This window comes from Microtus ochrogaster, chromosome 4 (genome assembly GCF_000317375.1).
Source record: "Microtus ochrogaster isolate Prairie Vole_2 chromosome 4, MicOch1.0, whole genome shotgun sequence".
NCBI classification, from domain to species: domain Eukaryota; kingdom Metazoa; phylum Chordata; class Mammalia; order Rodentia; family Cricetidae; genus Microtus; species Microtus ochrogaster.
Window position 1 is genome coordinate 51,802,729 of NC_022011.1, and position 19,492 is coordinate 51,822,220.

The 19,492-nt window shown below is 54.4% G+C and overlaps 3 protein-coding genes across 3 annotated transcripts in view; 2 read left to right on the top strand and 1 right to left on the bottom strand.

Annotated features, from left to right (window-relative positions):
* The window catches only part of Phpt1 (phosphohistidine phosphatase 1), a 2,262-nt gene extending 335 nt beyond the window's left edge, over positions 1 to 1,927 (top strand). The window contains exons 2-4 of the mRNA XM_005346289.3: positions 321 to 709; positions 1,079 to 1,203; positions 1,672 to 1,927. Of these exons, the coding sequence (XP_005346346.1) occupies positions 553 to 709; positions 1,079 to 1,203; positions 1,672 to 1,764 (375 nt within the window). The 5' untranslated portion in view covers positions 321 to 552 and the 3' untranslated portion in view covers positions 1,765 to 1,927. The remainder of the gene's footprint in view (positions 1 to 320; positions 710 to 1,078; positions 1,204 to 1,671) is intronic.
* A 2,638-nt stretch (positions 1,928 to 4,565) lies between these two features.
* Positions 4,566 to 12,435, top strand: Mamdc4 (MAM domain containing 4; the record flags this gene model as incomplete). Its single annotated transcript, XM_026789411.1, has 28 exons — positions 4,566 to 4,725; positions 4,797 to 4,970; positions 5,057 to 5,182; positions 5,322 to 5,452; positions 5,539 to 5,623; positions 5,714 to 5,839; positions 6,070 to 6,207; positions 6,294 to 6,382; positions 6,484 to 6,657; positions 6,866 to 6,985; positions 7,072 to 7,201; positions 7,302 to 7,427; positions 7,520 to 7,651; positions 7,737 to 7,861; positions 7,942 to 8,053; positions 8,165 to 8,281; positions 8,371 to 8,505; positions 8,609 to 8,745; positions 8,817 to 9,036; positions 9,114 to 9,251; positions 9,336 to 9,454; positions 9,543 to 9,633; positions 9,767 to 9,913; positions 10,018 to 10,152; positions 10,254 to 10,381; positions 10,458 to 10,566; positions 11,006 to 11,178; positions 11,339 to 12,435. Coding segments are annotated over 28 exons (3,699 nt in total), but the record flags the coding sequence as incomplete, so codon positions are not given.
* A 176-nt stretch (positions 12,436 to 12,611) lies between these two features.
* Positions 12,612 to 16,774, bottom strand: Edf1 (endothelial differentiation related factor 1). Its single transcript, XM_005346291.2, has 5 exons — positions 16,605 to 16,774; positions 14,385 to 14,436; positions 13,944 to 14,104; positions 13,574 to 13,667; positions 12,612 to 12,845 (listed from the first exon to the last, which is right to left on the bottom strand). Exons 1-5 carry the CDS (start codon positions 16,680 to 16,682, stop codon positions 12,784 to 12,786), a joined length of 447 nt encoding a protein of 148 aa, XP_005346348.1. The 5' UTR covers positions 16,683 to 16,774; the 3' UTR covers positions 12,612 to 12,783.
* Positions 16,775 to 19,492: the final 2,718 nt, after the last annotated feature.

The window sequence follows — 19,492 nt, forward strand, 5'->3', positions numbered from 1 at the left end:
GTGGTGGTGGTGGTGGTGGTGGTGGTGGTGGTGATGGTGGTGGTGATGGTGGTGATGGTGGTGACGGTGGTGATGGTGGTGGTGAGCGTCTGGGGCGTAGAAGTTTGGCAACGGGAAACCTTGGACGTGTGGTTATTGTGGAGGGGGAAGCCTGAGGGGAGAGAGGTCCTCCGGCTTACGAATGTTGGGGAAAAGAAGACTTCTGATTTAATGGTTTATGCTAGGAAACTGAAGCCCTAGGACCCAGGAGTGGAGCAGTGCATCCTCTTTTGCTGCCCCACCTCCAGCAACTTGACTTACAGCATCACTGATTTCCCTAGATCGCAGCTCCTTTAACAGCGACTCAAGATCTCAAAGCTGCAAAGAACTGGGTTGCAATTGGCTAGTCCATGCCTCAGACCAGAAGTACAACTGGCTGAGGCTCTGGGCCTCGGGAAACATCCCCTCACGGGATTGGCCGGGGCTGCCAAAGGGCCCGCCTCCCGCACGCTAAGGCCTCCGTCGGGCTTGGAAAGGGGTTCTGGGGTCCTGAGGCCAAGCGCTTCGGGGAACATGGCGGCGGACCTCGCTCAGATTCCTGATGTGGACATCGACTCAGATGGCGTCTTCAAGTACGTGCTGATTCGAGTCCACTTAGCATCGCCCTCCGAGGATCCGACGAAGGAGTGCAAGGAAATCGTGCGTGGATACAAATGGGCAGAGTACCACGGTGAGGGCGGGGCCTCTGTGCCTGTGGGGTGGGACGAAGGTTAGGGGCGGGGCCTGAACCTTGCAGTTGCTGGTGGCGGAGCTGTGAATGCTAATGTACCGTGCCTTGTACTAACACTTAGCCAGGCTGACCTAGAAAAGTCGGGGTTTGGGGCAGAAAGGAGTGCGAGACCGGACCCTTTTTAGTCCCCTCTCCCTCTTCGAAAGTATCTTCCGTTCATCCTTGTGCCTGCGGGGGAGGGGCTCATCTCCACTGGGAAAAAGACCACCAAGACCTGGAGCTTCAAACCCCTATATCCAGCCCTAGAATCCATTATGGGGCCAACAATGGCGACTAGGGCATATCCTAAGCCCCCTCTCCCCACTCCAGCGGATATTTATGACAAAGTGTCAGGCGAGCTGCAAAAGAATGGCTATGATTGTGAGTGCCTAGGCGGCGGACGCATCTCCCATCAAAGCCAGGACAGGAAGATACACGTGTATGGCTACTCTATGGTGAGCTCCGGTCCCCAGTCCCTTAGGCCAGACTGACCTTGTGAGCGTGACTCCCCGACCTGCTACTTACACCACCTCTGGGACTCACAAGTTTGAAGCTACAGAACCCTTCAAGGCTGTGACTTCCTTTCCCCACATTTCCCATATGACATCAGGGTGGTTGGAAGCCACCTGCCTTGGGCTGTACTCCCTCATCGTAGAGCCTCCTGGGTCTGTGTCCTGGCTCTTTGGGGGCGGGGAGGCTTGAGGCAGTCAGTGCTGGGGTCAAACTCAAAGCCCTGGCCATCTCCATCTTTTTCCATAAAGACCACCCTGAAGCCTCAGGCATCACCTACCCAGCCCATTCAGTTCCCAGCATGGTTAGGATGGTAGGGTTTGGTTACTTTTCCCCTGCCTGCTATTAGTGTGCCTGCTGGGTGGACTCAGAAAGCAAAAGACCAGGCAGACTAGTGGTCATCTTCTCTTTAGGGTTATGGTCGTGCCCAGCACTCGGTTTCAACTGAGAAGATCAAAGCCAAGTATCCTGATTATGAGGTCACCTGGGCTGACGATGGCTACTGAGGCCCTGCTCCCCAGCAACTAAGTCAGGACTCTGCTCTTGCTGTGTCGTCTCTTGAAGGACTGGCCCCGTGCTTTCCTTTTGTACTTTTGGCAACATGCCACCTGCCAGGCCTCGGAAGCCAGAACAGTCTGGTCCATAGGAATTAAAAGCTTTGATAAGCCTGCTAGTCCCTGACTTGTGTCTTAGCTTTGCTACCTTTGGGTTGCCCCAGGATATACCTGCTCAGCTCCAGGAGGCCCTGGGGACTGTTGATGCATACTCAGCCCTTTGGATTCAGGTAAGGGGCCCCTGAGTTGCTGCCATTTATGGCCTGATTGCTCCTCCATGAAGCTGCTATCCCCAAGGACATCTGAAAGGAGGCCCCACAAGATCTTGCACAAGAAGTCAATTCCTGGGGTGCCCACAGATGCCCCCTTCCTGTAGTTCTAGGAATACCAGCAGAAAAGGGTCCTGCCACCACTCTCCTGGCTAGCTGATAGGCTGGCTGCATTGTCCGTCTGTTCTCAGTCCCAGCCTGATACCTCTGAGTGGTCAGCCAGCAGGGAAGAAACACAGTACCCACAATCCTTAAGACCCTGCGGCTGCACGCTAACTGCCTGTGTCTTACTCACTCAGGATCTCTGACCTCGTATGTGTCTAAGTCCCTGGGCCATTCACACCCCGTGAGCCTAAGTCTCTGTACCAACGCCACCTCACTGAACAGGATAGGGACAAACTTAATCCCTGCTCTAAGAAGTCCCAGTGCACAGTGTGCCTTTATAGTGGGTACTAGGGAAAGCCAGGGCTGGGGGATCCCTTACCACACACTTGGGCCAGCCTTTGTTAGCTCATGATGTCCCTGTAGACTGCTAGTAGACCTTACTGAGATACCCTTGTATAGGCCAGCAGACAGGCTCAAGTCAGACAAGCCCCAAGGTCACAGTAAAATAAGTCGTAGGCAGAGCCTAGCTCCATATGACAAGCTCTTCAAAACTCCGACATCCCTCCTGCCTCAACTGTGGGAAAATGAGCTTGTGTGTTCATCAAGACTTTCCTATCGTGGGCCACCTAGCACATGGCTGCTCAGGACAGGTTTTAAAGGCGAACAGGAGGCTCAAGATGGAGCCTGGTTGGTTGGAGTGCTTGCCTGGTATACACGAAATCCCCATGTCCAGTCTGGAGTACTGCATAAGCTAAGTGTGGCAAAGACATCTTTAATCGTAGGTGGAGGCAGGGGGATCAGAAGTTATCCCCATAGTGAGTTCAGGGCAGCCTGGGCCACATGAGACCTTGTCGCATACGCACACACACATGCACACACACCAGAATAGTTGGCAGGGTGACACAGCTTGAGTTGCAGGTGGTATCCTGACATGGGACTTGTTCTGGTCCACAGAGACAGGCTGTCGATGCTGGACTTATCCTGCTCTGATCCCCTGAGCACAGAGTGAAGGAAGCCATGTGTAGCCCTTGAGTAGACCGCCCTGACATCCTTGGTCCGCACCAGGGCGGGGCTGAAGGCCTCATCTGAGAATCTTAGAGCCTTGCAAGTGGGGTCCCCAACCTCTCCACATTCCAATAGAAGCTTCCAGTGGGAAGGGCAGGGCAGGGCAGGGCTGGGTGGATGCACAGGATGCTCATGACCTGACCTTTGGTCAGAAAGAGCCAAGCAGGGCCCCCTTCTAGAGATACTTTTACAGCCGATGCTCGGCCTGTCATCACTGGATGGGACCCAGCCGAGGGACTGCAGGTATAAAGGAGCTGAGCCCTTTCCACTGAGAGCTAAGTCAGCCTGTGAGGCCACTGTAGACTGATCACTGAGTAAAGGCTCCTCTAGGCTACACAGCCTCACTACCACCAGGACATCCTCCCTCCAGCCTGGCCATGCACCTGCCTAGCCACCTCCTTTCAACCGTGGCCCTGTTTATGGGTAAGTAAACTACTGTCTGGACCCAGTTGGTGTCAGAGCATATACAGGAACTTGTCAGAAGCGTGTTGTCTACAATGAGGGCATCCAACACAAGCCAACTGGGCTTGACATTGCCCATGTAAATCTTATCTCGCTGTCCTAGAGGAGAGGCCACGGGCCATCGTAGGTGACCATCTACCCAGCTCTCTGAGAGCCGTTGCCTGCCACTTTCCCATTGTGGAACATGTGGAAGTTCCTTGGTCATCTTCAGTGTGTCTTGGTTTGGTTTGGTTTGGATTTTTGAGACAGTTTGTCTGTGTTACAGTCCTAGTTGTCCTGGAACAAACTCTTGCAGACCAGGCTGGCCTCGAACTCACAGAGATCTGCCTGCCTCTGCCTCCCGAGTGCTGAGATTAAAGGCGTGCGCCAACTGCCCAGCTCAGTATGTCTTTTGGGGGAGTAGGGAGACCCTACTTACTGGAAACGCTTCTAATTCCTAGTTATGTGGGCTCCTGTGCCTTCCATATGGGGTGTTTCTTGTTAAGAGCCGTTTCCCCTCTCTGGCATGCAGGGGCTCTGTGGGACTGGGAAGGGGAATGCATTTTGTCTGCTTTTGATGTAGAGCCTCAGTGGCAGTTCTTGGCAGATGCCAGGTTCCTCTCTATGTGATCTCATAGGGCTTAACCCTGAAGTCAGTCGGGTCTGGGGTTGCCACTCATGGCTGTAAATGTCTTCACAGAAGGTAAAGACATTTGCTGTCAAGCCTGATGGTGTTTATGCAATCCCTGGGCCCCACATGGTGGAAGGAAATAAATGGTTCCCACCTCAGTTGTCCTTTGACCTCTACACCTGTTGCATAGCACATACATGTACACACATACATACATACATATATGTGTGTTTAAAAAATAAAAGCAGCCAGTCCCCTTGCCCTCCGCTCACTTGGTTCTTACTCTGCCAGCTGCGCAGTCCCTAGGCAAGACCTGGGTCCCCGGCCACTGCAGAAGTCCTGTCGAAGCCGTATGCAACTTTGTGTGTGACTGCGGAGACTGTTCAGATGAAGCCCAGTGTGGTGAGCTGGTCGGGTGGGAGTGGCAGGGAGTGGCGGTGTGAAGGCAGACCGCTGAGCACTCATTCTCGTAGGTTTCCACGGTGCCTCGACCTCCCCGAGTAGCCCTTTCTCCTGCAGCTTCGAGCAGGACTCCTGTGGCTGGCGGGATATCAGCACCTCCGGCTACAGCTGGCTTCGAGACCGGGCAGGAGCAGTGCTGGGTGGTCCTGGGCCTCATTCTGACCACACACAGGGCACTGACTTGGGTAACACCTAGGGAATCCCTGAACATGCACCCTGTTCTCCCAGCTTGGCTTCCTGTCTGGCCACCTAACCTTTCACCTTGGGCCAGGCTGGTACATGGCTGTGGGAACCCACCATGGGAAGGAGGCGGCCACTGCCACTCTGCGCTCCCCTGTCATGCGTGAGGCAGCCCCTACCTGTGAACTGAGGCTCTGGTACCACACAGCTTCTCGAGGTGCGTGCTGTGGCTGGGCGAGGAAGGGGGGCTACAGAAACAGGAGGATACTCCAGGATGAGGGCTGGGGTACAGCTCGTGGGCGGGAAGGAGGCACCAGGGGTTGAAGACGCCCCAGGACCACTCAGAAACACTGCAGATGCTGCTGAGCTGCGACTGGAGCTGATTCATGGTGTGGAGACACTGACCCTGTGGCAAAGCTCGGGACCCTGGGGTCCTGGTTGGCAGCGGCTGGCAGTGAACACTGGCCGTGTCCAGGGTGACTTCAAAGTAAGCTGGATGGTCTTCCAGGCTGGGGACCATGGGGAGGTTCTGGGCACTGGCCTAGGTCCTAAGGACCCTTTTCCTCTCTCCAGGTGACATTTTCTGCCACCCGAAATGCCACACACAGGGGTGCCGTGGCCTTGGATGATGTGGAGTTCCGGGACTGTGGGCTGCCTGGTAAGACAGTAGCTCACCCTGTCCAAAGCTGGGAGACCCTCACTGCCCACCTCCCTGAGGCCACAGTGGCCTAACTATCTTCCACCCCAGTCCCTCAGGCCAGCTGCCCCCTGGGACAGCACCACTGCCAGAACAAGGCCTGTGTGGAGCCCCACCAGCTGTGTGACAGTGAAGACAACTGTGGGGACAGATCTGACGAAGACCCGCTCATCTGCAGTGAGGCTGGGGCCATCCTGGGCCGGGCAGGGTGAGGGACTACAGAATGAGACAGGGAGGCTGGACCTTGATCTCTGGGTCCTTCAAAAACCACTGGGGCTAGTCCAGGAAAGCAGACATGGGCATAGCCATTCCAGATGGGACAGCCAGTGTCTCCCTGGAACCAGGGCCGTCTGACGACATAAAGTCCTGCTCAGTGGCCCTGATAATGTCTCGACCCCACTCCTTAGGCCACCACATGGCCACTGACTTTGAGACGGGCCTGGGACCATGGAACCAGTTGGAGAACTGGACCCGGAACTGCAGTGCTGGCAGCGTGGTGAGCCCTGCCTGGCCCCACCGAGATCACAGCCAGAACAGTGCATATGGTGAGGTCTCCAAGGGACCCTGGACATGGCCCTGTCCATCCATCTCTCTCCCAGTGACCCTGGCCCACATTTGTCCTCCCTCACAGGGTTCTTCCTAGTCTCTGAGGCCAAGCCTGGCACCGCTGCCGTCCTCTTTAGCCCTGAGTTCCAAGCCTCAGTCCTTTACAACTGCTCGGTAAGATGGGTGTGCGAAACAAAAAGAGACACGTGGGGTTGCCCTTCCTGGTTGTTTAGATGCCAGAGGGCCCTGGCAGCCAGAGATGTCTTCTCTTTCAGCTCACCTTCTATTACTACCTGCATGGATCTGAGGCCAGCCGCTTGCAGCTGTTCCTGCAGGCACAGGGGCTCAACGCCACCCAGGCTCCTGTCCTCCTGCGGAGCCACCGTGGAGAGCTGGGGACGGCCTGGGTCAGAGACCGGGTTGACATTCAGAGTGCCCACCCATTCCGAGTGAGGCTGGGATCGGGGGTGGGATCCAGGGAACCCTGCTAGAGCATGCGCAGAACATGGCATGCCTTGTCACTCTTGAGGGCTGCTCAGTGGGAGAGGTTGAGGGTGTCTGGCAGTGAACAGTGCAGGGGTGCGGGGGAGGGGGCATATAAGAAGGAAGACAGGACAGAATAATGCTTGGCCCTTCCTGAGCCCTCCCTGTCCTCAGATCCTCCTAGCTGGGGAGACTGGTCCAGGAGGCATTGTGGGCTTGGATGACCTCATCATATCCAACTACTGCAGACTTGCTCCCGGTGATATGCCCAAGGCCCTCCCCTGGCCTGCCCAGGTAAAGCCAGGTCCTCACCCACTCCAGCCCGACCCCAGTCCTACTCCAGGTGTGTCCACTCTGCAGTCATCATGCTCTGTCCCCAGACGTCCATCAGGCTGCCCCAGAACGCCTGCGAGCCAGGGCATCTCTCCTGTGGAGAGCTGTGTGTGCCCCCGGAGCAGCTCTGTGATTTCCAGCAGCAGTGCGCCGAGGGCGAGGATGAGTGGAAGTGTGGTGAGGCCGGGCAGAGCCTGGGTTCCGTGTGTGCAGGGGGCCCGGGCAGGCCAGGGAGCTGGGCTTTGCTGCCTTCCAGAGCAGGCTACTGTTGTTGCAGGCACCACAGACTTTGAGTCCGCCTCTGCCGGGGGCTGGGAGGACATCAGTATAGGAAAGCTGCAGTGGCAACGGGTTGAAGTCCAGAACAGGAAGCCTGCCAGGGATGCCAACTGGGATGTTCCTGGTGAGGCCACTTTCCCACAGGAGCCCCCTCTTGGGGAGTGTGTGTAAGACAGGGATACCAGAGCAGTGAGGGGTACCTTGCTCTTCCCATAGGGCACTTCCTGTCTCTGCAGAAGGCCTGGGGGCAGCTAAGATCTGAGGCCCGGGCTCTCACACCTGCCCTGGGCCCCTCTGGTCCTCACTGTGAACTCCACATGGCCTATTGTTTTCACAGTCATCCCCAAGGTACTACATGCCTTTTGGCCCTGGGAGCCACCTGCATGTGGACAGGGTCTGAGGATGACCCACCCACACAAACTCCCTTGGCCAGGTTTCTTGGCACTGGTTGTGGTACAGAATGGCTTCCGGGAGATGGTGTGGCAGGCCCCAAGCAGCAGCAGCGGGAGATGGACGGTGGAGAAGGTTCTTCTTGGAGCACGCCATCGACCATTCCAGGTGAGGACAGCAATCCAGGATGGGGAATCTGTAATGAGCCTGCCCCTAGCTTACAGTCCTTTCCCTCTACCTGCTCAAAGCTGGAGTTCGTCAGTCTGGTGGACTTGGATGGCCCTGGCCAGCAGAGGGCTGGGGTGGATAATGTGACCCTGAGAGACTGCGACCCCACAGTGACCACTAAGAGTGACCAAGGTCTCTCCTGCCCACCTCCCATCTCTACCCATCAATCTCTAATCCTTATCACAGTGGGAATGGGGGTCAGGGGTGGGGTGCTGACCTCACCCCACCCCACCCCACTCCCAGAGGTCTCCTGTAACTTTGAACGGGACTCATGCAGCTGGCACACAAGCCACCTCACAGATGCCCACTGGCACCGTGTAAGAAGCCATGGCTCTGAGTACGACCACACCACTGGCCAAGGTAGGGGAGTTCCCATGGTTCTCTGAGGCCTGGGAGGGGAGCGCAAACTGGGAGAGCATTTCTGCAGCTCAGCTTTCCATCCCTTGTAGGTTTCTTCATGTTCCTGGATCCCACAGACCCACCCGCTCGTGGACAAGGTGCTCTCTTGCTTACAAGACCCCAGGTGCCGCTTGCCCCCAAGGAATGTCTCAGCTTCTGGTACCATCTGTATGGGCCCCAGATTGGTGAGTCTGAGCTGTTAGACCCTCTGCATGTACCTGGCGCCCACTGCAGCCTGAGGCACCAGGAGTTGGGATCTGCTCCCCTTTAAACTCCACTCCTCTTCAGGGACACTGCGCCTGGCCATGAGGAAGGATGGGGAGGAAGACACACTACTGTGGTCCAGGTTGGGCACCCATGGCAACCGCTGGCACCAGGCTTGGGTCACTCTTCACCACCAGCTAGAGGCTAGAACCAAGTACCAGGTGAGGGTGAGCTTGGCACTTGGTAGATGGTGTAGGGTTGGCCCCCGCCAATTACCACTCTCTACCCTCAGCTGCTGTTTGAAGGCCTCCGGGATGGGTACCATGGCACAATGGCCCTGGATGACATAGCTGTGCGGCCAGGCCCCTGCTGGGCCCCCAAGAGCTGTTCCTTTGAAGACTCTGACTGCGGCTTCTCTCCAGGGGGCTTAGGGCTGTGGAAGCGCCAGAGTAATGCCTCAGGCCATGCTCCTTGGGGTCCTTGGATAGACCATACCACAGAAACAGCCCAAGGTACTGCTCTGGCTGGGATGGAGGTACAAAGGGCTGGCCAGGGGAAAGCAAGCTGATGCTGGTCTCCCTTCCCCCAGGGTACTACATGGTGGTGGACACCAGTCCAAATGTACTGCCCAAGGGTCATGTGGCCTTTCTGACCTCAGAGGAGCACCAGCCCCTGACCCAGCCTGCCTGCCTGACCTTCTGGTACCATTTTAGCCTTCATAACCCAGGTGAGGGGCTACAGAAAAGGGAAGGGCCCGTCCACAACTAGGGAACCCCTAAGGCAGCTAACCTGGCTGGTTCTCGGTGGGTAGGCACCCTGAGGGTCCACGTGGAAGAGGACACAAGGCGTCAGGAGCTCAGCATCAGTGCCCATGGTGGATTTGCCTGGCGTCTGGGCAGTGTGAATGTGCAGGCCGAGCAGGCCTGGAGGGTGAGTGCCTGGGCGGGGCGAGGGAACCTCTGTCATCCTCAAGAGTTGCTAGACCAGCCTGCGTGATCTGTGGCTCGGCACCCTGTAGGTAGTGTTTGAGGCCGTGGCCGCAGGTGTGGAGCGTTCCTACATGGCTCTGGATGACCTCCTCCTCCGAGATGGGCCCTGTGCTCAGCCAGGTGAGCAGCTTGCTGTGGCCTGAGTACATTTCTATGGCAAAAACAATTCTCTGCGTTTTGCCCCCACCTGGCCCTGCCCCAGGCATGGTGATGCTTACTGGGGCAGCTCTGCTTACCTGTTAGTTCCTTGCAGGGTCCTGTGACTTTGAATCTGGCCTGTGTGGGTGGAGTTACCAGGCTTGGCCCAGCCTAGGTGGGTACAGCTGGGACTGGAGCAGTGGAGCCACCCCATCGCGCTACCCCAGACCCACAGTGGACCATACCCTGGGTACAGAGGCAGGTGCGCACTGGCTGTAGTGGGACCGGGGCTGTGTTCACTCAACGTTCCTCAAGTTAGAGACCATCACGTCAAGTGAGCCAGCACATCCACCCTCTCATTTCCAGGCCACTTTTCTTTCTTTGAAACCAGCGTGCTCGGTCCTGGGGGCCAAGCAGCCTGGCTGCGCAGTGAGCCACTGCCAGCAACCACAGCCTCCTGCCTCCGCTTCTGGTACTACATGGGCTTTCCTGAGCATTTCTGTGAGTGGCTGGGTCCTGGGTGTATGGGAACCGTGGCTCAGGTTAAGCACAAAGGTATCCTCCAGGAAGCTGAGCTGACCTGCCCTGGTCCCTGCTCTCAGATAAGGGCGAGTTGAGGGTGCTTTTGAGCAGTGCCCGAGGCCAGCTAGCTGTGTGGAGCCAGGGAGGGCGCTTGCGGCACCAGTGGATACGAGCCCAGATCCAAGTGTCCAGCTCTGAGGAGTTCCAGGTGAGTTCCCAGGGCAGCTGTCCTCCCTCCCTCTCCGGTCCCTGCAGATACTCATCAGCTTTCCCTTCCCCATCAGATTGTTTTTGAAGCCACTCTGGGTGGCCAGCCAGCTCTGGGGCCCATAGCCCTAGATGATGTGGAGTACTTGGCAGGACAGCACTGCCAGCAGCCTGCACCTAGCCAGGGTAAGCACTGGGCCCAGGATGGCTGAGATGGCTGCAAGTACTGTGCCCAGCTCAGGAAGCCAGCTGAACCAGGACTGGGTTCTGTGCTCTCCTGCCTATGCCTCACAGAACCGTACCCACAAGGGGTGGGCTGTACACAGGGGCTGTACCAGCTTTCACTGTCTCCTGGGTGAGAACTGTCTCGAAGGAGCTGCCAGGCTAAGCTGGAGACCACAATGGGAGCTGTGTTTGGCAGTCACTGGCTGCCATCACGCTGGGAGGAAGAGGTGGAGCAGCTCTGCAGTACTGTGCTGACATGAATAAGGCAAACCTGGAAGCCAGCAAGGGCTGGAGGCATTAGACAGCCCAGGCTCATTCCTTGCCAGCAGTCCTGGAAACAGAACCCTGACACAAGGACTGGGAGCTGTTTGGAGAACCCAAGTACCCTCTCTGCCCTCAGGTGAAATGGCAGCAGCTGTGTCTGTGCCAGTTGCTGTTGGTGGGGCCCTCCTCTTCTTCGTGTTCCTGGTGCTCCTGGGCCTTGGGGGTTGGCGTTGGCTACAGAAGCGCTTCCCCTTTCATAGGAGTACAGATACAGCATCCTCTGGTTTTGACAATATTCTCTTCAATGCGGTAGGAACCCCCAGATGTGGGCAAGTGGGAGATTCTGTCTCCATGCTCGATGATGGGAAAGCAGTGGTGGGCTGGACTCAAGAAGAGGCACCTTGCCCTACCTGTCCAGGTCCAGGCTGTCTTTCAACGGCAGTTGTCCAATATTCCTCCTTCTTCCTAGGATCAAGTTACCCTCCCAGAATCCATCACCAGCAGCTCCCCAACCAGACAAGGCCTGGCCCCTCATGCCAACTCCCACAGCATTCAGCCCTCAGATGCCTAACCTCCATTTGGGCCTGGATGTACGGATTGGGTCATGCTTAGTTTCTACAGCTCTTCCTCCATCTGGTGACTTTGCCCTCTGGTGTGATCAAGGGTAGAGGGATCCTTGCACTGTGAATAAATGTTCTTCACCAGTGAGAGCAACCCAAGCTTTCAGACTGCATTTCATATACACTGTACTTGGCATGATATATCATGGCCGCCAAGGTTCAAGACCAGAGACAAAATTCAGGGAGTGGATGTGGAACCCCCTCATTGCTTTTGGTGCAACTCAGAAATTACTGGATTCACCACCCTAGCCAGCAAGGAATGGGCTCTGCTTCTAACTTACCAGATGATTTTATGCCGTGAGGATGGGATCACCCCATAGATGCAGGAAAATGGGAGTGTAAAAGCAACTGGACATGGTGCCATGAAACTGGTATGGTGAGAAATGCAAGTGGTGGCGCTGAGATCAGTGGGTATGGCCATCATGTCTTACAGCAGGATTGGACTAAAGACGTGAGAAGAGATCTTGGGCTGCCACCCTGGCCCAGGATCCTGGTGATGTGCTGGTGACACACCTGTTCCAGGAACAGTTTCTGAAGTGCCATCTTCCACATAAACCCTCAGCTGTGGCCTCACTGAGGACTGAGGGCCCTGAGGGAAGGGGCATGGACACCCACACCTCAGCAATCAGGAGCTCCTTTCCTGTCCAAGGAAACCTGTCCTTGCCACAGATACCGTTATGTTCCAAGCTAGGCTTCTGTCTGTCCAAAACCCAGCTCCATGGGAAAGAGGTTACCACATGGTGCGAGCGACATGGTACCACCCTGTATCTTCAGGTATCACAGAGCTGACTGATGTCCACTTCTCTGAGCAGACAGGGAAAGAACTTTCAAATTCCTCAGGTCCCTGTGAGGTATCTACCACGAAGGATGCCTGCTCTTATCCCCTACAACATGATCTACAATGAAGAGAGAACTGGGGACTGCAGAATGCTAGGCTCTGTTTCTCTCCAGCAGAACACGAGCTCTTAGAAGACAATCACCTCCTCCCAGGCACTACCTCCCAGGGAATTCTTTAACTCCCCAGAACCGAACTCCCCACTGCAGCCAGCTGTCCAAGGGACAGAAGGTGCAAGTCCGCACCCCTGCTGAGGTCAGAAGGCAGGGAGGAAAAAGCCAAGAGGCTATCACTTTGCAAGGTTTTGCTTTGTTTGACAGCAGGTATGGGTTGAGGGGGCACACAGGCCTGACCCCCGTGTTCCGTTTAACCATGTGAGGAGACCCACGGCAGTGCTGGTGGTCCTGGGGGACCAGCCAGAAGAGCTCAGCCGGAACCACTGGCTTCGAGGCTTTGTGTTCATTTCGCCTTCGGCCCCTTCTCGATAGGCTTCCCGATGTCCTTCCCCCGGAGCTTGAGGCCTGAAACAACGAGCCAGCAAGATGCTGACCACTCTGCAGCTTCCTGCACCTTCCCAACCTCCCTGCTCTGCCCGAGCTTCCCATCATCCACTTGCCTCACAAAGCCTCCACACAGGGTGGCTTTCACATCTGAGTGTGGGCCAGGCTGGCCATGGGGGCCATGGGGGCCCACTCCAGCAATCCCAGAGCTCAGGAGACTGAGGTAGGGGGACTGGTGTGAGTTTGAGGCCAGTCTGAGCTACAGAGAGACTCTACATAAAAAATAAAATCTAAGCCAGACGTGGTGGTGCACGCCTTTAATGCGCATAGGAGGCAAAGGCAGGCAGATCTCTGTGAGTTCAAGGCCAGCCTTGTCTACATAGTTCCAGGACAGACAGAAAAAAATAAATAAGTAAAAATAACAAAATCTGAAAAGATGAGAAGACAAACATCTGGATGTCTTGTCCCAGAAGAACTGGAACACTGCACTGGGCCTCATGGAGGTGCACTGCAGAGGTAAGCCATGTGCCATGTAGGCACCCTGAGAACAGTGTGTTCTGGCTGGATGTTAGCTATAGAAGAACCCAAGTCCCCATTTCCTCAGGGTTCTGGAGTCCCACTAAGCCTCAAACCTTTAGGCAGGATTCTAGTAGTTTGGCCTCAAGAAGACAGGAGCCTGCCATCTCAGCCCTCGCCACCCCTTACAGAAGGGCAATGCCTTGTCCAAGACTGCTAGGGAAGACACTCACCGATGGCTCTCTCAATTTTGCCCAAAACCTGGTTATTCGGAATGGCCCGTCCACTTTCATAGTCTGCGATGACTTGCGGCTTTTCATTGATTTTCTGAAGAAAAGATGCACCTTAGCCATACTAGCTCAGTAAGATGTGCTGCAGAATCCAGACGAGGTACCCACAGGCAGCCATCTTTGTTTGGGGTCCCTGGTACCCCCATACAAACAAGTCTTGTACAAGAAAGAGCTACAGCTTCTCTGACCTGGCTTTCCCAGAGGATTTAGGGTGTGCTAGGGTAAGGTCCCAAAGCTGTGCAGTGAGCCCACCTTCCCTATACCGTCTAAGCACCTGTCACCTGTCCCCACTCCGCAGCTGCAAAAGCCTCACCGTGGCCAGGTCCTTCTGCGTCAGGCCCTTGCTCTGCCGGCCCCGCTGAATCACTTTGCCCACCTCCAGGGTCACCCTGTCGTGATGCAGCTCCTCTGTCTCCCGGTCTAGCTTGGCTGTGTTCTTAGTGATGGAATGCTGCTTGTTCTGGCCAGCAGCCCCTGGAGGCAATGTGAGCAGAACAGAGCAGAGTCAGTTTGCATGGAGCACAGGAGAAACCAGACTGACAGGGTCCCAGGCCCAGCTGACCTGGACTTCACGGACCTCAGAGCCCTGAATCTCAATCTTCCCACAGCAGTGAGAAGTTAGCAGTCCCTGCAGAGGTCACACCACCCAGAGCTACGCTGACTGACAGGTCCCCAGGGCATTGCCCAACCATACCACCAGGCAAGCCGTCCCACAGCACATCCTGGCTTTGCGGGTGGAAACTTGAGTACCTACATTTCTTGGATGTCTCCACATCTTCTCCTCGTCTCTGAGCTGCTAAGATGGCCTAGAAAACCAGAAAGTGGTTTTCAATCAAAATGAGCTTTGGGGGAGTGTGGGGCACAATTCGGGCAGCTGTCTGCCAACTGCATGCTGCTCACTTTTAAAAGACTGATACATACTGCTGGCTAAAACATCCAAACTCATCACAAGAGTGTCCTCTGCCCCCACTCTGGTCTTACTTTCCATGTTTGGTTGATTCACGGTCAGTTTTAGTTCCAAAACATTAAATTCCATGTAACAAACAATTCATAATTTTAAAATTTTCTATGTTCTGCAAGGTGTGATACGGTTTCATACCAGCCCCACTGTCTCACCTGAGACATAAGCCATGCCTCTGTCCACGTGTGTCCATGCTATGCATGCTACCTGCCTCTTACTCATCTACCTGACCACCTCTTTGGTTAGGCATCAAAACAGACTTTATGGTCAAGAAATCATGATGAAGGAGCCTAATGCTACCTAACAATGGCTATGTGATTGACATCACTCTAGGGTACCATTTAGATACTGTATCATTTCACACCATCCCTAAAAGAAGGGTGAGTGTAGGACCCTAAGAGAGAAACCACATTTGCACAACTCTGACTACAGTGCACTGTTTTAACAGGCTTTTCCCAGCCATTAGTTACACCTGGCTTTTTAAAAATGTATTTGTTTTCTGTGTATGAATGTTTGCCTGCATTTATGTCTATGTACCACATGCACACAGTGCCCCCAGAGACCTAGAACTGAACTTACTGACAGATGTGAATTGCCACATCCATGCCTGGACACGAACCTGAGTCCTCTGCACGAGCAGCAACACTCTTAACCACTCCCAGCCACCTCTCCAACTTAGCACTATTCTTCCCTGTGCCCCAATTTATAAACTGTCATGGTTATTTCTGAGTAGGAAAAACACAGTACATACAGGATCCAGTACAACTCAGGTCCAGGCATCCACTGAGTAGCCTCAGAAAGTATCCCCCAAAGAAACAGGAACACTGTACACAAAACCCTCAATACCCAAATAATGTACATTAAACCACTCTAAAAGAACCAACTCACTTCTACCCTAGTCAGGCTTGAGCTGAGTATGGTGGTACACAACAGTGATCCTAGCACTCAGGAGGCTCAGATGGGAACCCAGGCCAGTGTCAGATACGGGGCAAGACTTGTTTAGTACTAAATACACAGGTCCTAGATTCGATATCAACACCACAATAAATAAGTTATGTGTGTGTGTCTCTCTGTATGTATACATGTTTATACACATCTACACAAACATATATAAGGCTAACAGGTTCTTTATTGAAAATAGAGCTATTCCTCTTCCAAACTCTGCTACAAAGCAGGAAAGAATGGAATGCTGGCATGGCTTCCTCGGCCAGTATGGCTCCTAACGAGAGATGACATACCCCGCAGAACCCTGCAGTCTCCCTGGAGACAGGACCTCTAACAGTAACATCATGTTTCCGCAAAGTGGTTTGTGAGCCATTCTCTGTGTAATATGTTCAGACTTTCTACACACTTGGGATGACTCCATGTTCCCTTGAAAAGAAAAGGCTTGTGAATTTGGCTTTGCCTATGCAGCAACTAAACCAAAGCAGGCCAGTACGCCTCAAGGTACCACAGCACTCAGGGCTCGGGAAAGCAAAGTGGAGAGGGCACTAGGCCACAGGAGGCCACCACTGCCTCAGACAGTACTCTTTATAGGCTGAGATCGCCTGGGTAACAAGCCACCAGCGATGCCAGCTCAGGCTGATACCAGGTACGGACAAAACCTTCAGCAAGAAGACTGCCCCTGCCCCGGCTCCCAAGACTCCTGTGCCTAATGCCTCTGCTCCTTACCCTACATTTCGTGACGAGCCAGGTTCTATGACTTACTCTTGTACCTGTCCTGAACCCTGTTTCCATCTTCATCCAGGTCCCCACCCAGGCCTGTCCCAGTCCAGAGCTCGGGTCACATCCCATCCCCCAACCCCTGACCCTTGCCCCAGCCTCGCCCAGGTCAGCTGCCCTCTGTCCCAGTCTTTTTTCCTACTCCATCCCCACCTGTTGTCCCACAAGGTCCCCACCCTCGTCCGTTCCGTTCGGGTCCCCACCCACTGCCGGATTCCCCAGGCTCGGCCCAGCGACCGCAGCGCACCGCGCGGCCCTGCAGCTTCCCGCCGCCCCCCACGGGCTGGGCACCTGCTTAGACTTGGCCTGTGCGGCCGTGGGGCCCTTCTTGCGCAGCACCGTCACGGTGTCCCAGTCGCTCTCGGCCATGGCGCGGCGGGGGCGGCGGTCCGTCCGGCGGCTCTGGCTCTGGCAGCTGCTCGAGACCCGGCGCGGCGACGCGACGTGCCTTCGTCGCCTCCCCGCTTCCGGCGCTTGCGCCGCGGTCCCGCCCCTGGCTCCCATTGGTCGGTGGTCCCAGGGGCCGCCACTTCCCGAGCTCCGCGGCCAATCGGAGCCCGGCTAGTCCAGGGACCCTCCGGGTCCGCCCCCGGGCGGCGCATGGAGGGCGACGTCTGATCTTCGGTGCGTCTGTGGGGATACGAGGAGCAGAGCACCAGGGCCGGGAGGAATGTGAAGGCCAAAGGGAGCGGAGAGGGACCTTAGAGAAGAGAAGAGCAGGGAGGACCTGGAGAGGAGAGGGAAGGACCTAAGAAAGTGGGGGACCCGGACAGGAGAGGAGTGGGGGGCCCGAGCTGGAGAGGAGAGTGGAGCACCTGGACAGGAGAGGGAAGGGAAAGGGAAAGGGGAGAACCTGAGAAAAGAGTAGGCACCTGTAGGGGAGCTGGGGGGCGGAGGGAAGGAGCGGAGCACGGGAATCTGAGAAGAGTGGGGGACTGGGCGGAGAGGGGCGCAGGCGACGCCCTCCCCCTCGTGCTAGCACAGGTGCTGTTCTAGTGGAGAGAAGGGAGTACAGAACCTACTGATCCCAGCGGGTCTCCCCTACATCCCGAGCAACCTGTACCAATGTCCCCCACACTGGTCAGTACCGTGGTAACACGTGTCTTCCAGTCCACGCCTTGGGACTGAGTCCTGAGATAGGTTCAGACTGTTGTGCTGTAGCGTTGGACTGTACCTGCAGTTTGAAGTTCCGTTCCTTTGGAGGTGTGCTAGGGGCGGGGGGCAAGGGAGTAAGGGAGGACAGCAGTTGGCAAATTTCGTGAGGCCTGAACGTGTGAACCCTAGATGGCTTTCTTTGGAGTACAGGAAAACAAATTAGTTTAAAAGTAAAAGCTCATCATGACGGTTGTTGTGCACTACTTTAATCCCAGCACTTGACAAGCAGAAGCAGATGGGTTTCTATGAGTTTGGGGCCAGTCTGGTCTACATAGCAATTTAGAGGATAGGCAAGACTACACAGAGGGATCCTGTCTCGAAATAAAGATAAAAATAAACAATTCACCTTTGTAACACCAGTACTTGGAGGTGGAGACAGGAGGATCAAAAGTTCAAGGTTCTCTTTAGCAAGTTTGAGGCCACCAGGGCTACATGAAACCCTGCTTGGGGGAGACAAAAATGGTTATAGAGGGGCTTAAGTGGTTAAGAGCATTTGCTGCTTTGCTGAGGACCCAAGAACACCCACATCAGGTTGTAACACCAACTCCAGAGGGATAGATGCCCTCTTCTGGCCTCCGAGGGCACCAGGCACACGTGGTATGCAGACATGTGTAAAGGCAAAACGCCTATACACATGAAAACACACACACACATAGGTGGGGGTGACGTTTTGTCTTTTTTGAGATGGGCTCACTATGTACTGGCCTGGAGCTCACTGTGTAGACTAGGCTGGCCTGGAATTCATAGAGATCTGCCTTCTGCCTCCCAACTGCTGGGATTAAAAGCATGTGCCATCCCTTTAATCCCAGCACTTGGGAGGCAGAGGCAGGCGGATCTCTGTGAGTTCGAGACCAGCCTGGTCTACAAGAGCTAGTTCCAGGACAGGCTCCAAAAACCACAGAGAAACCCTGTCTCGAAAAACCAAAAAAAAAAAAAAAAAAAAAAAAAGCATGTGCCATCACTCTGGGTACCAAAAATAAATAACACTTTTAAAATTTAAAAATGAGGAGATGGCTTGGCAGTTAAGAGCACTGACTACTCTTCCAGAAGACTTGGATTCAATTCTCAGCACCCACAGGGTGGCTCAGGCATCTATAACTATAAGAGATCTGATGCCTTCTGGCCACCACAGACACTGCACACATATGATGTATAGATATTCATGCAAAATACAAATATGAAAGACTTAAAAATTGTGGGGTTTTTTTTGAGACAGGGTCTCACTATATAACTTTTGACTGGCTTGGAACTTGATATGTAGACCAGGCTAGCCTCAAAAATCACACATCCATGTCTGGGGAGACCAGAAGAGAGCATCAGATCCCCTGGAAGTGGAGTTTGATTTGAGAGAGTTGTAAGAGGCTGGGGGTTGTACCACACACCTTCAATCCCAGCACTTGGGAGGCAGACGGATCTCTGGGACTTCCAGGCCAGGCAGGGAACACAGTGAGAGCCTATCTTAAAAAATAAATTATAATGATAGAAATATAAATTGTACACATTTCTTTGTTTTTGCTTGTTTTCAGCTGTGTTCACGCTGATTGCCTTGTCACATTTTTTGTGGAACTGTTTTCTAAAAAGAGTAGAGGGAACTGAAGAGACGGCTCAGAGGTTAAGAGCACTGGCTGCTCTCCCAGAGGCCCTGAGTTCAATTCCCGGCAACCACATGGCAGCTCACAACTATCAATAATGAGGTTTTGTGTCCTCTTCTGGTATGTAGGTATACATGCCAGAACACTGTATACATAATAAATAAATATTTTTTGGAAAAGAATAGAAAGACGACTCAGTCATTTTCCTAGTGTTTGATCACGTTTCTCCATCGTTATCAGTGTTAGCTTGAGAAAGCTCAAGACTTCTCACTGATGAGCTCACTGGTAGCAGCTACAACAGATTTGGTCCCTGTCTTAGGGTTTCTATTGCTGCACCAAAACACATGACCAAAAAGCAAGTTGGAGAGGAAAGGGTTTATTTCCAGATCACAGAACAATCTTTGAAGGAGGTCAGAACAGGAACTCAAGCAG